At 45.3% G+C, this 21,942-nt stretch overlaps 2 protein-coding genes across 5 annotated transcripts in view; one reads left to right on the plus strand and one right to left on the minus strand.

Moving 5' to 3' along the window:
* PTPN20 (protein tyrosine phosphatase non-receptor type 20) lies at positions 1–15,628 on the minus strand (the record flags this gene model as incomplete). Its single annotated transcript, XM_081948156.1, has 11 exons — positions 1–72; positions 1,015–1,077; positions 1,849–2,064; positions 2,863–3,197; positions 4,266–4,356; positions 5,100–5,248; positions 6,399–6,505; positions 7,921–7,991; positions 9,002–9,116; positions 14,998–15,299; positions 15,605–15,628. The coding sequence occupies 11 exons, from the start codon at positions 15,626–15,628 to the stop codon at positions 1–3; spliced, it is 1,545 nt and encodes a 514-aa protein (XP_081804282.1).
* MAPK8 (mitogen-activated protein kinase 8) overlaps positions 14,869–21,942 on the plus strand; it is a 23,293-nt gene continuing 16,219 nt past the window's right edge. For 2 of the 4 annotated variants that reach the window (XM_081946588.1, XM_081946586.1), the window contains exons 1-7: positions 14,869–15,093; positions 16,444–16,526; positions 17,471–17,626; positions 19,145–19,274; positions 20,002–20,060; positions 20,173–20,311; positions 21,438–21,603. In XM_081946588.1, coding sequence (XP_081802714.1) covers positions 17,505–17,626; positions 19,145–19,274; positions 20,002–20,060; positions 20,173–20,311; positions 21,438–21,603 — 616 coding nt within the window. In that variant the 5' untranslated portion in view covers positions 14,869–15,093; positions 16,444–16,526; positions 17,471–17,504. The remainder of the gene's footprint in view (positions 15,094–16,443; positions 16,527–17,470; positions 17,627–19,144; positions 19,275–20,001; positions 20,061–20,172; positions 20,312–21,437; positions 21,604–21,942) is intronic. The other 2 variants (XM_081946587.1, XM_081946589.1) reach the window with 2 other exon arrangements.

Consider the following 21,942-nt stretch of genomic DNA (forward strand, 5'->3'; position numbering starts at 1 on the left):
TTACTGGGAATCTCTACTCTGGATGTTCTTCAGAGCTTCAAGAGCTATTTCATAGCAAAACATGTACTGTTCCTGGGTAAAAAGAAGGAGAAAACAGCCAGTTACTTTCCCAGCAGAGGCTGAAGGAAATAGATAATCTATCGGGTTTCAGCACAGTCTCTGCTGAAGTAGAGTTATTTGGTGTCTGTCGTGGTCAAAACAGTGAGAAAGGGACCCTTTGAAGACATTGCAGTGCTGGTGTTCTAATAAACAAGAACTCAGCCGTCTGCTGTGTCCACTTTTACTTTGCTGCTTGTCTATTATCTGAACGTGTGCTTTTGTTCTCCCATACGAGCATTTTCCTCTGTATCCGTACGTATGTGTTATCCACTCTGTGTCTTCCCAAATTGTTCTCCTAAACTTCTTGGAGGGAACGGACCACTTGGCCTTCTTCCCTCCAGGCAGCGGCTTTGCTTGCTATGACATCTCAGCAGCTCATTGGAGGAACATCTTCACTTAAGCAGGGAAGCAATAGATAGGAGCACCTATCTCCTAGGTAAGGGGAGGGGGGGGCTGAGAGAGAAGTTCAGACCTGCTGCAAGGAGAGGGAATCTGATCTGCCTCAAAGGAAGTCATCAATTCGAATCTTCACACCTCTAAAGTGGGAGGTGCCAAGAATAGTAAGAAAATGGGAGAAGGCGGGGGGGGCTTCACCATCTCACCTCCCCCCCCCCATGGAAGTTTGGACATCTCAGAAAGCTAAAAGCAAGTCAAAATAATACAGGCATCTGGCGGAAGGAGTACACCTTCTCCTTCTGTCCTCATATCTGATCTGATGCTGTGAAGCAGACCGGCTTTGCGTCCCGTATCCACTTGGGTGGGGGGGATTCACTCCGATGGATTGAATCTGAACTAAAGCTCCCTTTGGCAATCTGGCACAAACTTGGGAGCTGGCCTATCCTTCCCAAGCATAAAATGTGGCCACATTTTGTATACTTAACCTGGCTTGTGCAAAAAAGAACCAGCATTCCTCACCTTGGTTTGGATCATTCCAAAGCGCTGGTTTCTCATGTGAGTCACTATCTGCTTGATGTCAAACTGCAGCATGAGGAAAAGAAAAAGGCTATTTGTTACGGGCATTGCATGGAGCGTCTCATTGTTATTAACAATTACATAGCAATTTCTAATTTGCAGCAATGTTTTAGTTACAGGGACAAAGTTTTGCAGATCTCCAGATACCTGGTCGGTGATGGTCCCTGAGATATTTGGGAAGAGCAATTCACACTCCTTTGAGAAAATAAGCCAACTTCTAAGTGGTTCTAAATGCTTTAGAAATGCAGAGCTCAGACCCAGAAGCAGGCATTGGGTTCAGATGAAATGGTGCCTCTTGCTGTTTCTATTTTAGAATCCTTTAAAGTAATCACATACAGTTCATATCAGCCAGGCAGAAATAGTTTCCAGAGGGCAGGAATAGCCTTGGGACTGGAAGGACAGAATGACAGAGCAGGAAGACTCCTTTGCTTGGGATTTTTCTCATCCATGTATTTATTTATTATGCACCAGGGGAAGATCTACTGAGAAATCTATGAATTGGTCAGTCTCGACCAATCAAGTTCACAGCTGAGCTGGTATATCTGGGGCTTAGTCTGGGAGGAACAAAATTAGAAGGTAAAAGGAAGGTCCTCCTTTCCCCTTGCATTTGATAAGGCTGCAGCCGGGCTGGCCAATCACTTGAAGGATGGTGGAGATTGTGTATTTCTAGGCCTGTTACATTTTATGCTGCTGAAGCTTTAAGAAGGAAACCCTCTTCCAATTTTCTCTCATTCTTTGCAACAGGATAAGCACAAACACGTTCGCTTTGGGACTTACACACAAATCCTTCTCTATGTAAATCAACACAATATCCACGCAAAGCAGTACCCCGCTTCTTCCAATCCCAGCACTGCAGTGAGCAATGACCGGGCCGGACTGGTGAGTTTTTCTCATGTAGCGAACAAATTTGACCAGGTGCTGTAACGATTTGGGAGTCCCATGGTCTGGCCAGTTCGTAAACTGGAGGTGCTGCACAACCCGCCTTTCCTGTGTCTGCAACAGAAAGAAACAGGGGCACATGGTCTGGCCAGTTCGTAAACTGGAGGTGCTGCACAACCCGCCTTTCCAATGTCTGCAACAGAAAGAAACAGGGGCACATGGAGGAGCACTCTTGGTGCAATTCCTAGAACCAGAGAGCCAGAAAGGATCTCAACACAGGCTCTGCTGGATGCTTCCTCTGGCAGGGGGCAATTGAGCCTCTGGGCCAAGATCTCCGGCTGAGGAGAAGCCCCCAGGTTGCACGGCATCCTTTTCCTCTGCCTGGGAGCCCCAGAGCTGGAAAGGTCCCCTTGCTTAAGAGGGAGCGCTTTTGCAATTGGACATACGTGGTGGCGCAGTGGTTAGAATGCAGTACTGCAGGGCTAACTCACCGCCCACTGCAAGGAGTTTGATCCTGACCAGCTCAAGATTGACTATGCCTTCCATCCTCCCAAGGTGGGTTAAACGAGGACCCAGATGATTGGGGGCCACAGGCTGACTCTGTAAATTGCTTAGAGAGGGCTGCAATGCCCTGTGAAGCGTTATATAAGTCTAAAGGCTACTGCTATTGCTATTAGCAATGTCATTTCAGGGACAGACTACACACACTGACAAGCAGAGCACAATTTTGTTACAGCTGAGCTACAAAATTATAAATGTTTTGCTTTGCCCAAGATTAGATTCATTTCTAAAATGCCTAAAATGTTTCTTATCATTGGCTGCCACGCTATAAACACATCTGGCCAGCTATTAATTGAAAAACCGACCGCTACGTTGCCAGTTGTCCTGTTTATTGCGTTTGGGGTGCCTTACCTGTTTGTGGATCATTTCTATGATTCTAATGACAAAATAATCCAAGATTTGGTAGTTGAGTAGTTGCAGCTGAAAGCGAAGTAAATCCAAAGAATTGTGAGGCGGCTCAGGCCAATATCGGTGGCATTTGGACACTCCGTGTTCCTGTTCCCTTGTGATCATCGCAATGACGTTGGAGTTGTTCTCCCAGACCATTTGCCAGAAGTCATGGGTGGTGGAAAGCAGCGGGCCCTGCGTGGAGATGTACCAGAGGTCTTCTGTGCCCACCGGCACATGGATGTAACTAGCATTGATGTAGCTCTTCGCCTCTCCAATGGGTACACGGGTGGCATCATCTAGGAAGGGAAGGGAGGGGGGGGAAAGGAGGGAATGGGGGAGGAAGGAGGGAGGAAGAAAAGCAACCCCAGTGGGCTATTTCTGTTTATTCAGTCGCTGAGGTATTCATACAGAGACATTGACAGAGAAATACAATATATCTGTTTAGATGTTTATATATAATGCTGTTTTTTCTGATTTTCCCAATTCATTAGTTGTCCTGGAAATAATACTATTCAAAAGCACCTTGTAAAAATTGTAAGGAAATAAAATGCTGCAACCCCTTCCCCCCCCCCAAATAAGATGTTATAAATTAAGCAACAAATGTAATTCAAAAACTTCTGGCTACTGACACGCAATGGTGCTTAAAGATTTGTGGATCCTTTTGAGATTTCAGTATTCCTGCTTAAATATGGCCTAAAATGTGATCTTAAAACTAGGCAAACAATAAAAAATGTGATACTTGTTCATTTATTCTTTTGAGCAAAATGATCCAAAGCTGCATATATTTGCGGCTATATAGGGCAGCAGCTCGGGGGGGGGGGGAGTGCATCTAAAATGGCAGCTGCAGAGCCCCCTTCTTGGACCCTTCAAGGCCACCGTCCTTCTGCCCTCCTATCCATGGCTGCTCAGTGGGGGAAAGAGCCAGAATCCCCCCTCCCCCCCCCCGTTACAACAGAACTGACATTGTGCAGTCCAATCATTAAATATGGAACTGGGCGGGTCTTATTTAACTTGGTCTCAAATTGATATTCACCAGCCTGTCACTGAGCTGCCAAAGCAGAAGGTGCTGGCCTTGCAGCAGAGCCAGTGCTGCGGCATGGATGCCCACTGAGATCAGACTGGCCCCTCTGGGTGGCCTTTAGGGACCCCCTGGAAATGAAGCTTTCCAAGCAGTCTTTCACAAACGTCATCCCTCCCCAAACCCCGGAGGTCTTGTGGCCCCTACTCTCCTAAATTGGTTTTTGTTTTCAGATTTGGATGGTGGTTTTTTTTTTCATCCTGTTGTTTTTAATTACCATATTGTAAACTTCAAGAGATTTCAGTGGGATGAAAATAGTATAAGAAACGAAAGAAGTATTTCTTACATGGAAGAATATCCCGGTATCTGTTCTTTTCCCGGTTTTCTGGGGCTTTGGCAATCTGGCAGTCATCCAGGGGCTTCAGGTGTTCTAAACTCTAACCCAAAGATAAAATCGGGTATAAGCACTTGTTTCTTTTAGTCAAAGGAGTGGTTGAAAGGGGTCAGACAAAATGGGGATTGTTTGGATTTGCTTAGCACACTATACAAAACCAGTGACTTATTCAATATGTTGCAATTAACAAAATATGCTTTAGTTTAGTTCCCTTGGAAACCTTTGATTGGCCAAAGCTCTTTGCTCAGTACAAACGTGGTGATAAAACATTTGCTTTATTGTTAGATACTTCCCCCTCTAGTTGTTGCAAGGACAATAGTAGTTTCCAGTCAGGTCCTCTCTTTTCAGGCGGGAACAGAGAGAGACCTGATTGGCTGAAGCACTGGACAGCTCCCCTTTAAAAAGGGAGCTGCCAGACCTCTCACTCAGTGGATGCCTGTACTTGACCAAATAAAGAGCTGTTGTTATCTTTAGCCTTTTGTGCCTTTCATTACCCAATCTAACATTTATCTTTGTATGTTGTATAAATTGAGCTCTAGAAACTGATACGATTCCCCCCTCCCCATTAACCTTTACTTTCAGGTGTGTGGTTTTTCTAGGTTCAAAACCAATCTAAACATACAACGAACATCATGTCCATTTTGTAGAATCTGATAGGAAGGAAAACCACAGCAATGAAATTGAGGAATTTGTATACAAAATGGGACCTGTAAGTCCATTTCCTGGAAACTGTTTCTGCCTGGACTGTAATAACGAATGTTTGGCTATGAGGTAAAGAGAACTCACCAAAAACTCCTTCAGGATCTCCTGTTCTTCCACTTGTCTTTGAATCTTCTGGATTAGTTGTCCGGCATTATGTCGCAGGCCACATTTCAACCGTGTTGGCTTCACCAGGGCCAGTTGGGTCAACTCCTCCTCACTGACCACCGACGGCCCTTCAAAGGATCAGAAAATGGTTACCAGTAGAAGAGGCTGAAGGGCCTCTAGAGCGCTATCCAGACCACGCTCACTTCCTTCTCCATTCACAGATTAAGCTTCCAAGGGCTGCTGGAGTAATAAAGAGCTAGGGTGGATGCACTACCCTCAACCGGCTCTCCCCAGAGGTCATTCCCAAAGGGCGAATGCCTGGCACATCAAGAAGAGCTAGGGTGGATGCACTACCCTCAACCGGCTCTCCCCAGAGGTCATTCCCAAAGGGCGAATGCCTGGCACATCAAGAAGAGCTAGGGTGGATGCACTACCCTCAACCGGCTCTCCCCAGAGGTCATTCCCAAAGGGCGAATGCCTGGCACATCAAGAAGAGCTAGGGTGGATGCACTACCTTCAACCGGCTCTCCCCAGAGGTCATTCCCAAGGGGCAAATGCCTCTGTGAGGGTTTCATCATTGGACCTGAAACCTGACTGAAAGAGGTCCAGGTAATCTGTTTCAACAAGGACCTTAACTGCCAGGCAACCAATTTGGGAAGGACAGACCAGGAATAATCCAGACAAGAAGACATTAAAATGTTAGAGTTGTGAATGAAAAAATATTGCAACCTTTTAACTTGGAATCCTAGCTGAGTAATAGAGATTGGAGAATTTATACAGGGATTTCCCATGGAGAACCAGTTCGGTCTCGTGATGAGGGCACCAGGCCAAAAACCAAGAATTCTAGCGCAAGTTAGGCATGGAAGCTGGCTGGGTAGCTTTTGGGCAGTCTCCCCACTTCCCCATACCCCCCTCCCTCCCTCTCTCTCAGCCCAAACTACCTTACAGGGTTGTTGTGGTGGTAGGAAAAAGGAGGATTAGGTAATCCTCCTTGATTTGAGTTATTTGTAAAATAATAAAGGTGGGAGATAAAGAAACAAGCAAAAAAAATTCAGATCCGTAGAGGGCAACTTGGCCAAACCCCTTCCTTGCTCTTGCCAAACAAAGTGCATGGTCCCAGGGGAAGACCTTGCTTTGAAGGAGGCTTTATCTTGACCTGCTCATTATAATCCAAAGCACACTTTCTACACGGGGGAGGAGGGAGGCCAGACGGAAGAGGGCTTATCCTTCGATGGCACTGAAAGATCCCCATAAGCCAGATACTAAGGCGGATGATACCTTGGGGCAGCATGGTCAGCCTTTGGACTTCATCTTCATCACTGCTGTCACCTTCTGTTCCTAGAGTTTCCGGCCTTCTTTGTGCCTTAGCGTAAACTCTCTGAGGGCTTTAGAACAGCGTTTTATTCATTTAAGAATTGCAGGTTATATTCAAACCCCCAGAATGAAAGCCACTCCAAACAAGCATTAGCTTCCCCCTCTCCTTTGCCATAAAGGGTTTTTCAGAAGGAACATAGCAATAAAGACCTTGAATATTGGATTCATTCATGGGTTAAGAAATAGGCCTGGCAGGGACTGTCAGGAGGATTCTGGCGCCCGAGTGTCCCAGTTGGTGAATGCCCGAGGCAAAGCACGTGCCATTTGGGGACAGCTTGTATGCTGGGGATGCAGCCTCTTCCGTTCATGAAGGCCAGTTGAGGCCCTCCATTTAGTATAGGGTCCACCCTAAAAGAGCTCTTACCGATTGCCTCGAGGCTTTCCCTGACCGGCAGAGGTAAGGAACTGAAACTACAGGTGCAGATGGTCCTTGCTTAGTGACCCCAGTTGGGACAGGCAGCTCTTTTGTAGTGTAGAGGAACCTGCTCTCTTGAAATCCCTCCGCAATCTCTCCACTTTGTAAGGACAGGGGTGTGGCAGGGGTGTGGGTGTGGGGGTGAGTGAGGGCGAGGCAACAGAGCCATCGCCTAAGGGAATTGCTTGCCTTGTCTCCGTCCTCCGCCTAGCAGAGTGGGGAGAGATTGAAGAGGAGATTTCAGGACAGGACAGTCGGGGGCTGCTTGCACAGTGTCCCTGTGGCTCCTGGCCCCACATGCCAGGGCAGCTGCGTTGCTTTTGATGTGTAAAAGAGCAAGCAGCTTTCTCTCTTATAATCCACCCACCCCCTCCAATCTCTCTTGATGCGCAAGGGGAGGGGGAGGGAGAAAGGGAGAAAAACAACAACCACAGGTCAAACACAGGACAACCCACACTGACCGCAATGACTGAGGAATGTCACACACGGTCATAAATGGGATGTACAGTTATCTTTACAGCACCATCGTAACTTTGAATGGTTTTTGAACAGATGGTCGTTAAGCGAGGACCACCTGTATAGAAGTGATGATTCTTCAGTTTGAACTTCTTGATGATTTCCCTCACTGGCTTCATACGGAGGTTAAGAAGGAGCCCAGTGACAGAGGTCCGATCTTTGTGTCCCTCCCCCACCGGGCCATCGCCTGGGACTCCTCCATGCAGGAGAGCATGACAGGGCCGGCAGCCGAAGGAGACCTGCCTGGCAAAATGGAAGGGGGCATGACTGGGGCTGGGCCTCTTTGCCTTAAGAGATTCTGCTTCCTTCTACATGCCTGAAGGGGAGCCCCTTTAAAAGGAGAGACTGCAGGGCATCTGTTGTCGGTGGGCTAGACGCACCCGTCAGAACCTCCTGGCCAAAGACAGTGGCGCTTGTGACATAAACAACGAACTGGCAAGTACAAGTCTGAGGGGGTGGGGTGGGTTATAATCTCGATGGGCTTTAAACTCCTACCTGTCAGAAATGTTTTCAGAATTCCCTGGGCAATCCTCTTTGGTTGCAGAGAAGGCTCGGTTATCTGTTTCCTTAAAAAATAAAGCCTTAATGAACAACCTTTAAAAAGGGCAAATGAAGACAATCTTAGACTATCAATATAGGCCCATAAACGGGATACTTGTAACTTTTCATCCAGCTAGCAAAATCTTTTATTTGTTTTTAATTATACTTGACTCCAGTTTTCCTTACAAAATATCCATGAAGAGATTAGGGCAGAGAGGTTAATGCTGGAACGGTGCTGAATATTTTGGAATATTTAGAACATACAGTAATGAAAAACAAAAGCTGTGTGGATCTTTTCAGATGCAGAGAAAGCTTTTGACAATTTGAACTGGATATTTCTGTTTTAAAATTTCATGAATTTTGGAAAGAATTGTACAAAACGGGTGAATTTGATTTATACTTCACAGACAACTTAAGTAATTGTTAACAAAGTGCTCTAAGGAATCTTGAGCTTCACTTCTGTACAAGTAGTTCAGAATACAGTAAAATGTATACGACTGCATGGATAGGATGCAGCAGCTTGCAGTTAAACCATGGGGTATATTTTAATTACTCCTGAACATAGCAAAAGAATGCATGTCCACATTTTGAAAATATACCGAATGGCAAAATTTAACCTATAGATTTTATACATGTCTTTTACTGCTGCAACAGTTTGGCTTTATGAACACTTTTCATCTAGTGCCGTTAAAGTATCTAAAAGCGTTCCAACACTGTGATATAAATGAATATGGTTGTTTCTCTTTTCTTACCTATGAAGGATTCCCATGTGCCAAGGGGCATTGCCTAAGGAAACTGACTTAATTGTTAAATTTTACAGTTTCAGGAACACTTCTTCTTTGTTCCAAATTTTTATTTTTTTAATAAAATAAAATAAAATAAAATAAAAAAGAAACCTGGAACGATTCCCTCATCCTTGAAATATGCACTCCTGCTGCTAGGTTCACACACCTTCCCTGGATGTCTACCATCCAACAGTATTAAGACCCATAAACATTGTAGGTCGTGGAAAGCTACAGTCCCATTCCTCCCTCACCTGATGGCTATATGGTTGACGGGTACTGTCCTGGTTTTGAGCAGCTTTTCCACGGTTTTGGCCGATTCCTTCCTGGTCTTGACTGGATCCTTCCATGTGATAGCTTGCTGCACTTCTAACATTCCCAAGCCACCATATTCATCTGAACAGAAGAATCAATATTGGGCACTCTGAGTGAAAGAAGAGAAGCTACAAGAGCTTACTGTGCAAAGCCTGAAGGTGTGAAGGCCTCTCACCTTCAAGTGACTTGAACGGAGCTGGCACAAGTGATGGGAACAGAGAAAACTCATCTGTATCCTGAGCAAAACACAAACAACTCACTCTAGAGAGGGACTGGGCTCCAGGCAGGCATGGACACCAGAGAGGTGGGAAGGGGGGGGGGGGGCTAATGGGGATGTCAGTATAGGGCGAATTCAGAGGGATGTAAGTTCCCCATCCTAGCTTGGGATGATGACAGCTGTATTCTAGCCCATCTGTAAAGCTGCGTTAACTCCTCTAGAACATGAATGTCTGCTTACAATAAAAGACATTTTCCATTTATGAGAAAAGTAATAATTAAAAAAAACCCACCATATTGACTTGGTGTACCAAACTATTGACAGTGTAGGTGAAATGAACCAAGTAAAGAATTATATTTTGTCCCTTGACTTGTTTAGGCCATTAATAGATCATTTATAATTAATTCATGCAATCTGCATTTCTGGCTATTAGCTTCAAAACTTGGCCAGGGCAATACACATCAACACCAAGAGCTATAGAAAAGGCAGAAGCTCATTTAATCTTCAGGAATTTAATTCAGATCGAAAGAAGAGAACAAAAACCCACCCTCAATATACGGCATTTGTGCTAGTTCATAGTACCCATAAGATGACCGGGTGCTCTGAGCCTTCACGGGGTCCGTGGAGCTGGCTTTCCAACTGCCATACTACGAGGTAGAACCCTGGGCCTCTGTGACGTCATCTTCGGTTCAGGCTGCAATTTTCTTTCCAGTTGCACTTTGGAAACTGCAAGCAGCGTTTAGCCTTTGCTAGAATTCTGTATTCAAAGATTGGCCCTTTAATCCCAAGATCAAAACCTTCTTTTTTGTTTGTGTTGACTCCTGGTGGTAATTGACTGGACAAGCCCCTGCCGTTTTCTGGGGAAGAATTCAGAAGTGGTTTCCTGCCTTCTTCCTAGGGCTGAGAGAGAGGTCCCAACTGGCTCTGAGCCTAAGGGGACTAGAACTTTCCAGTTTCTAGCCTGGTGCCTTTAAAACCATGGCACCAAAGTGGCTGCCCAAAACGACAGAGACATTAAGTGACAGGCTTTACAATGGGGGGCAGGGGGGGGTGTAAAAAGACAAAATTAGCACAAGTTTGATGAACTAAGGCTGAATTAGCAAAAGTTCCAAAAGCTTTCTAAATATTGAGGAATGCAGTAAATAACACTAAATATTGCTTGGGCAGTCATGCCAGTGAACAGATGCCAACAGGTCCTTCCAGGGGTTGGGACGAAGTGCTGAGTGACGCGCAGTAGAGCTGTGTTCGAGGCCTGGTTCTCTGCAACATATTTATGACATTTCAACTATTTATTTTTATTGCTTTTAAATTAATACCAAAAAAGCACTTTAACAAAAAGTGAAGGAAATACATATTTCATCAGTTATATACAAATTCCACATCTATAGGAAATCTTCTCATAATTCATCAATTTATTTATATTCTGAGGAAATTCCACTTCATATTTGGAAAATATTTTCAGAAAATAAATTCTGTTTATATAATCTTGCTTACCTATTGTCAATTATTAAATACTAGAAAACATAAATTTGGTTTAATTTTCTGATTTGGCCAATTTTGGAATATGCATATATAGCACCTTTGGTTAGATGGACAGCACTAGGATGTAAAAATATTTAAACTCTGGAAATAATTACCTCATTAGAAAGTTATGAATATAATACAAAAAAAGATTCAACTCCTTTTCCCATGCTAAATTGATTTATGGGGAACCCCAACTTTAAAAATTGGGAAAGAGATGCTGATATGGAAAAATTGGATGGAAGCAGGGACAGTGCCTCTGAACCAACTGATAACGAAGACGGGGTTTTTTTTTTAAACACTTGTTGTGTTAAGAGACAAATACCACCTATCAGATGTAACACAGTGTCAATGTTTACAGCTACATTTGCTAACAACATCATTGTTTGGACCAACGTATCTATGAATGACTTGAATGAGGAATTAGAAAATAAGATGATCATGATCATACCTGCAGATAACACAGTCAAGGTAGCAGATGGCAAGCAGGATTTAGTGGGATCCTGACAAGCTGGAAGAATGGGCAGAAACCGGGAAGATGAACCTCAGCAAGAAGAAATGCAGAGCTGTCCAGGGGGACCCTAGCAGGGAGCGCTGCACATGAAAAGATCCTGGGTATTTTGCTAGATCATAAGCTCAACAGCAGCCCACAATGAAGGTGGCTGCAGAAAGAGGAATTGCAATCCTAAACTATATTTACGTATATATTTATGAAACTAAGTTTTGTAGCCAGGTAGCTGACAGATAATGACTCTGGGCAGCTTACAACAGGCGTGTCAAACTCGATTTCATTGAGGACTGCATCAGAATTGTGCTTGACCTTGGGGGAGACCAAGGGGGTCATGGCCAGCTCAATGTTACTCATGTGATCAAATGCCACTTTTGCTAGGAGGTTGCTTTGCTAGCACTCTGCCAGCGAAAGTGGAGCGCATGAGGGCTGTGCACGGCCCTCCCAGGCTACGTTTTGGGCTGAGACAGTCTCCTGCAGCACTCTGGGCTCCATTTTTACTGGCAGGGGCACTGTGGGCCAGTACTTTGCAGTTTCCAGGGCGGCCTCACGGGTCAGATCTAAGCACCCCACGGGCTGGATCCAGCCTGCGGGCCTTGAGTTTGACACCCCTTACAACATTATACCCACAGAAATATAATGTCAAAATCAAGAGAAGCCGATTTTATCCTTCATTCCACTGAGGTCATACCCAGAATACTGTACAAAAACTCTGGCTTCAAATCAAGGATGGTAGAGAGAATAATTGAATAATTATGTCCTCCTTTTAAAAAAAAATATCTTTCATAAGAATCTCTTATGAAAATCTATCAGGTGCAAACGGGACTTCCACCTGTGTTTTTAAACATCTTGCGTTTTCTGGCTTGGTCCACCCAGTCCAGATTCCGCAGAGCCACGTGAATTGGAAGGGACCTTGGAGATCTTCCAGTCCAACCCCTGCTCAAGAAGGAGACCCTAAACCATTTCAGACAGCTGGCTGTCCAATCTTTTCTTAAAAACCTCCACTGATTAATCACCTACAACCTCTGGAGCAGAGGTCACCAAGTGGTCTGCAGATCACTGGTGGTCCATGAGAAAATTTTGGTGCTGCGTGGCGCAGGCTGGCTGAAGCAATGGGTATCGGCAACCCACATCTTTCTTCCCCCTACTGTGTCTTCCTGTTGGCTGAACCCGCCAATGGCTGGTCACGCACCTACCCCTCCCACCCACTCCTCGCCTGGCCTGAGAAAGGAAGTGCAAGGGATGGAGATTTGCTCCATATTCCAGAGTGAAACTTCATTTCTTGTTGGGTCTTGTGGGTGCTTCTTCCGGCACTTGTTGGGAGAGAGAGAGAGAGAGAGAGAGAGAGAGAGAGAGAGAGAGAGGGAGAGAGAGAGGGAGAGAGGGAGAGAGGGAGAGAGAGAGAGAGAGAGAGAGAGAGAGAGAGAGAGAGAGAGAGAGAGAGAGAGAGAGAAACAGGAGCCAAGTTAAGTGCCTAAAAGACCCCATCCTGCCACTTGCAGTCCAGGTGCTTCAGTGAGCAGCACACCAGATTCGTATTAATGGCCTAGGATTTAAAATTATGAATTTAGTGGTCCCTGAGGTCTGAAAGGGTGGTGACTCCTGTTCTGGAGGGAAGCTTCTTCCACTAGTTCAGTGGTCGGCAAGCCGCGGCTCGCAAGCCACGCGCGGCTCTTTACACATTTTAATGCGGCTCTTCTGCGTGCCGGGCGCCCGCTCCCCTCCCTCCTCTCGGACACTTCAAAACAAGCGCCCCTTTCCCTTTTTTCGACCCACAATGATTAGGGAGGATCCTGAAGTCGGGCGGGGACGAGAAGCGAGGAGGCAGAAAAAGAGACGGAGGCCAAGGAGCTTCCCCGCAAATACCCGCCCGGCTCCCCGGTTAGATTTTTACTGGGAGGGGGCGGGGGGAAGCTCCTTGGCCTCCGTCTCTTTTTCTCCCTCCTCGCTTCTTGGGGCTCCACCAATGGGGGAGCAAGGCCCGCCCAGCGCCAGGCTTTGGGCTAACACAGAGGTCTGCAAAGTTGGCTCTTTTAAGACTGGTAGACTTCAATTCTCAGAATTCTGGGAGTTGAAGTCCACCAGTCTTAAGAGCCAATTTTGCAGATCCCTGGGCTAATGATTGATGCCCTTGGTGGACTTCAATTCTCAGAATTCTGGGAGTTGAAGTCCACAAGTCTTCAAGCTGTCAGGTTTGAAGACCCTGGTTTTTTTTTTTCTAAAGGGTTGGGGGTGCGAGGGTCTTGCAACTTGACAGCTTTAAGACTTGCATGCTTCAATGCCAGAGTTCCTGAGCCAACATGACTGGAGGAGGAATTCTGGGAGTCCACAAGTCTTAAAGCTGTCAGGTTTGAAGACCCCTGGGTTTTTTTTTCTAAAGGGTTAGGGGTGCAAGGGTCTTGCAACTTGACAGCTTTAAGACTTGCATGCTTCAATGCCAGAGTTCCTGAGCCAACATGACTGGAGGAGGAATTCTGGGAGTTGAAGTCCACAAGTCTTAAAGCTGTCAGGTTTGAAGACCCCTTGGGGTTTTTTTCCTAAAGGGTTAGGGATGCAAGGATCTTGTAACTTGACAGCTTTAAAACTTGCGTGCTTCAAATGCCAGAGTTTATTGAAACTAAAAACAGTGTACCATCCTATGTATTTTCGGTTTTAAAAATGTGGCTCTCAAAATAAATTTCAATCGTGGTTTTGGCGAGATTTGGCTCAGTTGAAAAAAAAGGTTGCCCACCACTGTACTAGTTGATTGTTCTCACTCTTGGAGAAGTTTCTCCTTAGTTCCAGGTTGCTTCTCTCCTTGATGAGTTTCAATCCATTGCTTCTTTTCCTGCCCTCAGGTGCTTTGGAGAATAGGCTGGCCCCCTCCTCTTTGTGGCAGCCGCTCAAACACTGGGAGACTGCTATCATGTCCGCCTGGTCCATCCCCCATTCCTGCAACCAGTCTTCCATGCTTTATTTTCCAGGCCTTTAATGGTCTGAGCAGCTCTTGTCTCCACTTCTTCCAAAGTCCCAACATCTTTTTTGCAACGCGGGGACCAAAGCTGGAGGCGGGATTGCAGGGGGAAGGGGAGGGGGGCTTTAGTATAAAGAGTTTCTGTGGTATTTCAAGTGATTCTGATTCTGTGCCGCTGTTTATACAACCAAGGATGGAATTCGGGTGTTTTGGCCTCCTGCCTCACACGGCTGGCTCAGGTGGAAGTGACCGTGACTCCCCCCCACGCGGTCGCTGTTTCTGGGCCAGGTTTCGACCTTTTCCCAGGGGCCGCCCGAGTCCCACGCTACTATCTTAGAGGCCTGCAGGCCAACCCCGCCCCCACACACAACACCCCGCCCCCATCCCGGGGGGGGGGCTCCTGCACAGGCGCAGTTCGTGGAGATCCCCCTTTCCTCCCTCCCTCCCTCCTAATGCGGGACGCGAGGGCGGCGCAGCGGAAGGGGCAGGCGCAGGTGGCGCGCGATGACGTCAGGCGGGCGGGCGGGCCTGTTGGCTGGCGCTCCAGGTGCCCGTGGAGGGGGGAGGAGGAGAGGAGGAAGGGGCGGGGCGGGGCGGGGCGGGGCAGGGGCGGAGTCGCTTCCGCGGAGAGGAGGAGAGGCGGCGGCCAGAGGGGCCGCATCGACGGCAGCAGCGGCTCCTTCCTTCCTTCCTGTCGGCGCCGACCCGGAGGGCGCGGAGGCGGCGAGCGGTGCACCTGAGCGCCCGGAGGCTGCTGGGCCCGTGGCCGGAGCGCAAGGCCGAGCGAGGCAGGCGCTCGGCCTGTCTGACGTGGGCGAGGGGGTCGGCCCAGGTGAGGAGCGCAGAGGCGGCGGCTTCGGGATGCCCGCGTCCCGTCCTGCGGCTGCCCCCCCCCGGCGCCCCACCCCCGCCCAGCTGTTTCTTGGCCCTCCGGCGGCCTCGGCCGCCTCCTCCCTCCCTCCCTTCGCGGCTGGGCTGGGCTGGGGCGGCCGTGCAGGTGCCGAGCGGAGGCGCTGATCGGATGGAAACGGACTCTCCCTGCCGGCGGGGGCAAAAGAGGGTCCCTTCCTTCCTTCCTTCCTTCGCCCTGGAAAGGAAGTCCCCCTGGTTGTTTTTAGAGTCAGGTTTTGAAATGAAAAAGAAATCCATGCAGTAAAATGGTGGAGATGCAGATTGAATGGCTTCTTGGCCTGAAACATAAATGGTGGATTAAATGATTCCTCCTATTTATTTTGCAATCAGCGCGACCTGTGAATGCAGAGCTGATGATGATGATGATGAAAATAACGTTAAGCGCCAGTCGGTCCCAGAGTCGAATTTCTAGGCCAGAGTCTCTCCCTCACCTGAGGCTGCCTGGCCTCATTCATGCCTGGGGCTTTCCCTTCCAAATGTCACTGGCCCCTTGCCCGTTCCTGGCTCTTTAGCACAAAGTGGAAAGGCCCTTTGTGGGACCCCTGGCCTCCCATTAGCCAAGCATGACAGATACGTAAATGTACAATGTAATTCCTTTCATTCTTACCTGGAGGGGACAATTATCAGTAAACAAAGGATGTCAAATGATCTGAAACAGGTAAATAGATACAACATTGAAGGAGATGTTAAGGAGAATGTCCCATGGATGTACCCCCGGGTCCTCTGTTTTCCAATACTTACATTGTTAGCATAGGTGAAGAGTTAAAAGGTTTATCAGTTTGCATATGATACAGAATTGGGTTGCTTATCTAGTATTGTAAGAAAAACAGAAGCCAAATTCAAAATAATCTTGATGGATGAGACAAGTGAGCTGAAAGTAACAGTGATTTCTGTGTCCTTTGCATTTCCTTCCAGGTTTTGTCTACAAATTAAATTCACAGTCTAGAATGTGGTGTGCCTGCCTTGCTGAGACTATTTGTGAAAAAGATCTCAGAATAGAAGCTGATTGCAAATTGAATGTGAACGAGCACTTCAAAGATCGGTGTAGTTTAAGGCTGCACGGTAGAAGTTTGGGAGTCCTGGGCACTACATTTTAAAAGCAATTCCAAGGAAGGCCATAAAAGGGTCTAGAAGACCAAGACCAGAAATTGAAAGAATTGGAAACATAGCTTTGCCAGAGAAGGCTGATTAGAGATGATAACACTCATTAGATCTCTGAATGGAGTTGTCATATTGAAGAAGGCTGAGACTTCTTTTTTTATCGTTTCAGAATGCAGGACTTGGAATAATGGATTTAAGCTACAGGAAGGTTGATTCAGGTTGAATTTTAGTCAAAAAGAAGAATCACTAATGGTAAGAGTAGTGCAGCCAATTGAGGAATTTGGTAGATTCCTTTACTCTTAACTGTTTGTATATAATCAAAAACATAATTTATCTGTCGGGTAATTTGGATTCCCACATTAAGCATGGCATTAGGCTAAATGGCCTCTTCCAACATGGTACAATTTGAAATGGTGATGTGGGACAAGAGGCTTTTGAAGATGCTTGAAAATATTCAGTAGGGAGTTTGGTTCCCCCCCTTTTTTTTTTCTTTTTTCTTTGCTAAGTAATTTGGGGTGACCTGCCTCTGGATAGGGTAGAACTGGATGGGGGTCTTGTTTTTCCTGCATTGTTGCTTTGTGGGACTGTTACAGACAGGGCCGGATTGAGATGAAAAGAGGCCCTAGGCTATTCCACTTATGGGGCCCTTTCACCTCCCATTTTTAAGTTTGTAAATTACATGAGAGATAATAAAATACATCATTACTGTGATATATATCAATATATTAAATGAAACATGTTGTAATTGGTACTAACATTTATAAAAAATGTGGCACGGATAATAAATAAAAATAAAAGGCCCCTCTTGATCTTGAGGCCCTAGGCTGAAGCCTAGTTAGCCTATAGGAAAATCCGGCCCTAGTTACAGATGATTGGTTGCAAAATCAGGTTACATTACTCATAAATTCTTGACATGACTCCATGGATGTAGGAACAACAGGTTGGGATTGTAGAATCATTCATGTGAATGTGCAGTTTAACTCAGATTGGCTTAGAAATGAAAGCCAAGTTGTCTTGGAGTTGAACACAAAATAATTCTGCTCATTACTTAACTAATATAAACCATGAAGTATGTACCTGAGGTTCCTACGTGTTATTTGGTAATGTTCTTCTTTCATTCATGTAGTGAAGGAAAGCAGAATAGAATAATGTGCCATTTTATGTGAGTCTGGAAAACGTTGATTTATTCATTGCAGGTTGGTGTCTTTTAGCTTACGCTCTTCAGGCATCATGAGCAGAAGCAAGCGTGAAAATAACTTCTACAGTATTGAAATTGGAGATTCTACTTTCACTGTATTAAAGCGATACCAGAATCTGAAGCCGATTGGTTCAGGTGCACAGGGGATAGTATGGTAAGGCATTTTCCTCAGTGAAATAATCTCTTTTTATTGAAGAAAAGACAATCAAAGATGGAACAGTGTCGATTTTCTTTCTAGGAAGAAGTAGCCTATATAGCAGCAATGGCAAACCTTTTTTGGCTTGCGTGCCATGAGGGGGAGTGCAGGGGGGCCATGCGCGGGCGTGCCATACCCATAATACAATGTGCAACTCCCCCAGTGTGCATGCATGCATGAGCGGCGCTCCCCCCCCCCATTTCTTGCATGCTTTTTCCGCTCCAGAAGCTTTATAGGAGCCTGGGGAGGGCGAAAACAGCCTCCCTCGTCCCCCGGAGGCCCTCTGGAAGCTTCAGGGATCTTCAGGAGACTTCCCTGAAGCCTCTGGAGGGCAAAAAACAACCCTACGAGCAAACCGGAAGTCCGTTCCCGAACTTCTGGTTTGCCCATAGGGCTAGTTTTTTGTGCTCTGGAGGCTTCAGGGGAGCTGCTGAAGCCTCCGGAGGGCTTCCGGGGGAGGCTCTTTTCCCCTTCCCCAGGCTCTTGTAAAGCTTCAAGCCTGGGGAGAGCGAAAAATGGCTTTAAAAAAGGCTGAACACAGCTGTGCCCTGACAAATGGGTGCCATAGGTTCGCCATCCCGGCTATATAGGATCAACTCCCTGCTTGCCGTAAAGGATCCAGCTTTTATTCTGGCTTTCAGTCCCTTTCATCCAACATGCTGCCATCATTTTGACCACCCCTGCTTCAGAAGAGTGAAACTGTGTTTTCCCCACCCAGCACCCTTCCTGTGCATTTTACTTCTAGTCTTGTCTGGAAGAGAGGAATCTCCCTACCCCCGGCCGCCCAATTTCTCCACCAGACAAAGGAGCTTCTTCTTAGAGAGAACCAGAGTTTCAGATGGGAAGCAATAAAGAAGAGGAAATTCCAGCCCGTTTCCTGACAGATGGACTATCACTGGTCCATGGGAGGTGGCTCCTGGGTCTCTCTGGGCTCAAGAAAAGAGAGGAGATTCTTTGTTATGGGGCCTTTCATTCCAAGGTGGTTGTTTTTCCTCACATGAAGTTGCTTTTAATTCCAGATGGTGCTTCAACAGGGTGGTACATTCTGTTAAATGCTTTAAGTGTTACTTTTGGGTAGGGAAAAAGGTAGATGGCAGCAGCCATGTTGAATGGAAGCCATTGAGGATTGAAGAAGAGACGGGCTCTATTTTCTGGAAAAATCAGAATCCTTTAGTGCCATAGAAGAGAGACCCTGTCCCTGTACTCACTCTTCTGAAGAAGAACACAAATAATTATAGCTTATATTGTAGTAAGTGTAGAATTTACTCTGCCTGATCTGGCTTCAGATTTCCGCTTGGGTTCATGGCTAAAATTCATGCTTCAGCTCTTGTGTATCCCCTTATTGAATTCTGTAATTTCACCAAAACTGAAATTATGTACTGTGCTAATATAATGTTGATAAGTACCTTTTGAATCCATTTCTGGCGGTGCCTGGTTGCATGCTTGTGAGCAATGGCAGTTTTCTTTTATTCACAGTGCAGCTTATGATGCGCTTCTTGAAAGAAATGTTGCAATCAAGAAACTCAGCCGACCGTTTCAAAATCAAACACATGCTAAAAGAGCCTATCGAGAACTGGTCCTCATGAAGTGTGTAAACCACAAAAATGTAAGTCTACTTGTGCAGACTTAAAAATAATATCAAAATTGTACTTCAGGAAGTGATTCTTTGGCTGTATTTACAATTCAAGGGTAAATTAAGAAGACTAAACCACAAGGTATTGGATTTATAATTTAAATTGGTTTATTGCAAATCTGTCCTGCCTTTTTTGTTGAAGCCTAAAGTTGTTCCATTAGGTCTCCCTTGGTTTTATTTGCATCCTTAATAGGACATTTTTCAAAGATCATGTCTCTTTTGTCTGGGTGGATATTATAAAGCTGTATACCTGGCAATAAGTTGAATTAGGAGCCAGTTGAACAATTTTCTCTTAGCTTCTTTATGTTTTAGAAATTGTGCATAGTTAAGGAAGAGGGGGGCCCCTCAGATTTGCCTACATAATCCATTGGTTCTTTTGGGTATTATTTTTCTCACAACATACACTTGTCATCTGAGTTGTTTTCTGGTTTGTTTATTCAAGTTAATTTTGCACTAACTCTACTCGAGAAGGATTTTCTCTTTCCATTGTAGACCATCAAATTCTAAATCTGGGCGTTTTTCAACATCAAGGATAAAATTGATCGGTATTGTAACCTAGGTGTAAATTAGCAAACAGTATAGAAATTTTAGTGCTCTAAGACTAAATTAATCAGATTCTCCAGTTTTGCAGCTTACTTTTTATATAAGTTGTAATCAAAAATTGTGTGCTTATTACTGTACCTTTTTTTCTTTTTCATAGATAATTGGTCTGTTAAACGTGTTCACTCCACAGAAATCACTGGAAGAATTCCAAGATGTGTAAGTATGAATTTCGGGAAGCCTGTGTTAACTATAATAACGCACAACTGTCGATACGATGAGACCTTCTGCCGTGACTTCACTGCCTGTTTCCCCTCCCCCCCCTCCAAAGTTACATAGTGATGGAGCTCATGGATGCCAACCTCTGCCAAGTCATCCAGATGGAGCTTGACCACGAACGGATGTCCTACTTGCTGTATCAGATGTTGTGTGGCATCAAGCATCTTCACTCAGCTGGAATCATACATAGGGTTAGTGAGATCATTTCTGTTATTTTAGGTGTAGTGTGATCTTTTTAATCTTTATTAAGTAAGTAGATATTAATATACCTGAAAGAACACCTGGGCCAATTTTATTAGCTTCCTCTTAAATATAACACTTGACTAGTAATTGTGTCATTTTCTCTTAATTAACTGGATTTATTCTTAAATCATCTTCTCGGTACAACTTAAGTCTGGACATGGTAAATGTGACTGCATTCTAAGATGGATGCTTTTTAATCACTAAACATTCTGGATTTAATGGTGACTCTGCTGTGAAAAAAGCACATTTCATCTGTCTTCTGAATTAAAAATGTTCAAGAATTCTACTGTTTGTGCAGTTCCCAGAAGGAGGTGGTGCATAGCCAACCAGAGGTGCTCTTGGAAAAGCTAAGCAGGGTTGCATCCAATGAAGCATTTGGATGAGAGGATTAGGAAATATTAGGGCTCTGCCCTGAAGTCTACTTAGGAAACTATCAGACAGGATTTGCAGGAGCCTCCAGTGGGTTAACGGTCAAAGAAAGAAACTGAGGAAGGGCCCACCCAGATAGATCGAGCCAACTGAAAATGGTGGCAGGAAGGCTGAACTTTCAGGCTTGCAAGATTCTGTTAGGGTCCCCTTAGAATAAAGTAGAATGAGTTCATCTCATCCTGTTTTCTGTCTGGTTTATCTGGGAAGGCTTAACCCAGGGCTTGAACTCCTCCACAGAAGGAAGACTTTACTTTTTTGTATAACTTCCATCAGTTAGTGCAAATGTGTTGAATTCATTTCCTGGAGAGTAGGAAAGGACTGCTGCGTAGAATCGCTTTGGAAGCGGTTCCATGACTAATCCCTGTTCCTTATTAAATGAAAAATGCAAAAGGTGTTATATCTTGTCCTGGAACGGCCAGTGCCAGCAATGGCCTTTCCTGCAAATTTCAGAGCTGTGTATTTTCCCTCTGAATGGTGAAAGAAGAACATATGTAATAACTTGCACAAATTATTAAAGAAGAGTAATTTTGTGCTATTTTCACAGAAATGCTGCTGAACGCGGTTATAGTTGAGCTGATTTTTTTTGTACCCTGCTTTTGATATTTCTTGGAGGAGATCTTATATTTCACATCTATCTCTTCAAAGGATTTAAAACCTAGCAATATTGTGGTGAAAGCTGACTGCACGCTGAAGATTCTAGATTTTGGGCTGGCCAGAACAGCCGGGACCAGCTTCATGATGACTCCTTACGTCGTGACGCGCTACTACCGAGCACCAGAAGTCATCCTTGGAATGGGATACAAAGAAAACGGTTAGGAGTCTCACGTTTCGGTTCCCAGACAGCATCTTTTATAATTCCATTCCTTGGGTTTCTCTCTCATCTTTTCACGTGCCTCATTTTATCTTTTATTTAGCTGTTAAAACCTAATGCATTATCAGAATGTGCCTTGTGTTTAGTCTCAGGGTTTCATGTTGGAAGCACCTTGGGAAATGTTACATTGATGGTATTGGGGCAACAGTGCTTATTTTCTTAGTTTCTCTGTTCTTCAAATGTGAAAAATAACTTCTAGTTCTATAAAGTGGCTGAAATTAAGCTTAACTATGCGCAGGAAGTCCTTGCTTAATGACAGCAGCTGGGCCTGCGGTGTCT

Source organism: Natrix helvetica, assembly GCF_964273705.1.
Source record: "Natrix helvetica genome assembly, chromosome: 3".
Classification (NCBI taxonomy): Eukaryota; Metazoa; Chordata; class Lepidosauria; order Squamata; family Natricidae; genus Natrix; species Natrix helvetica.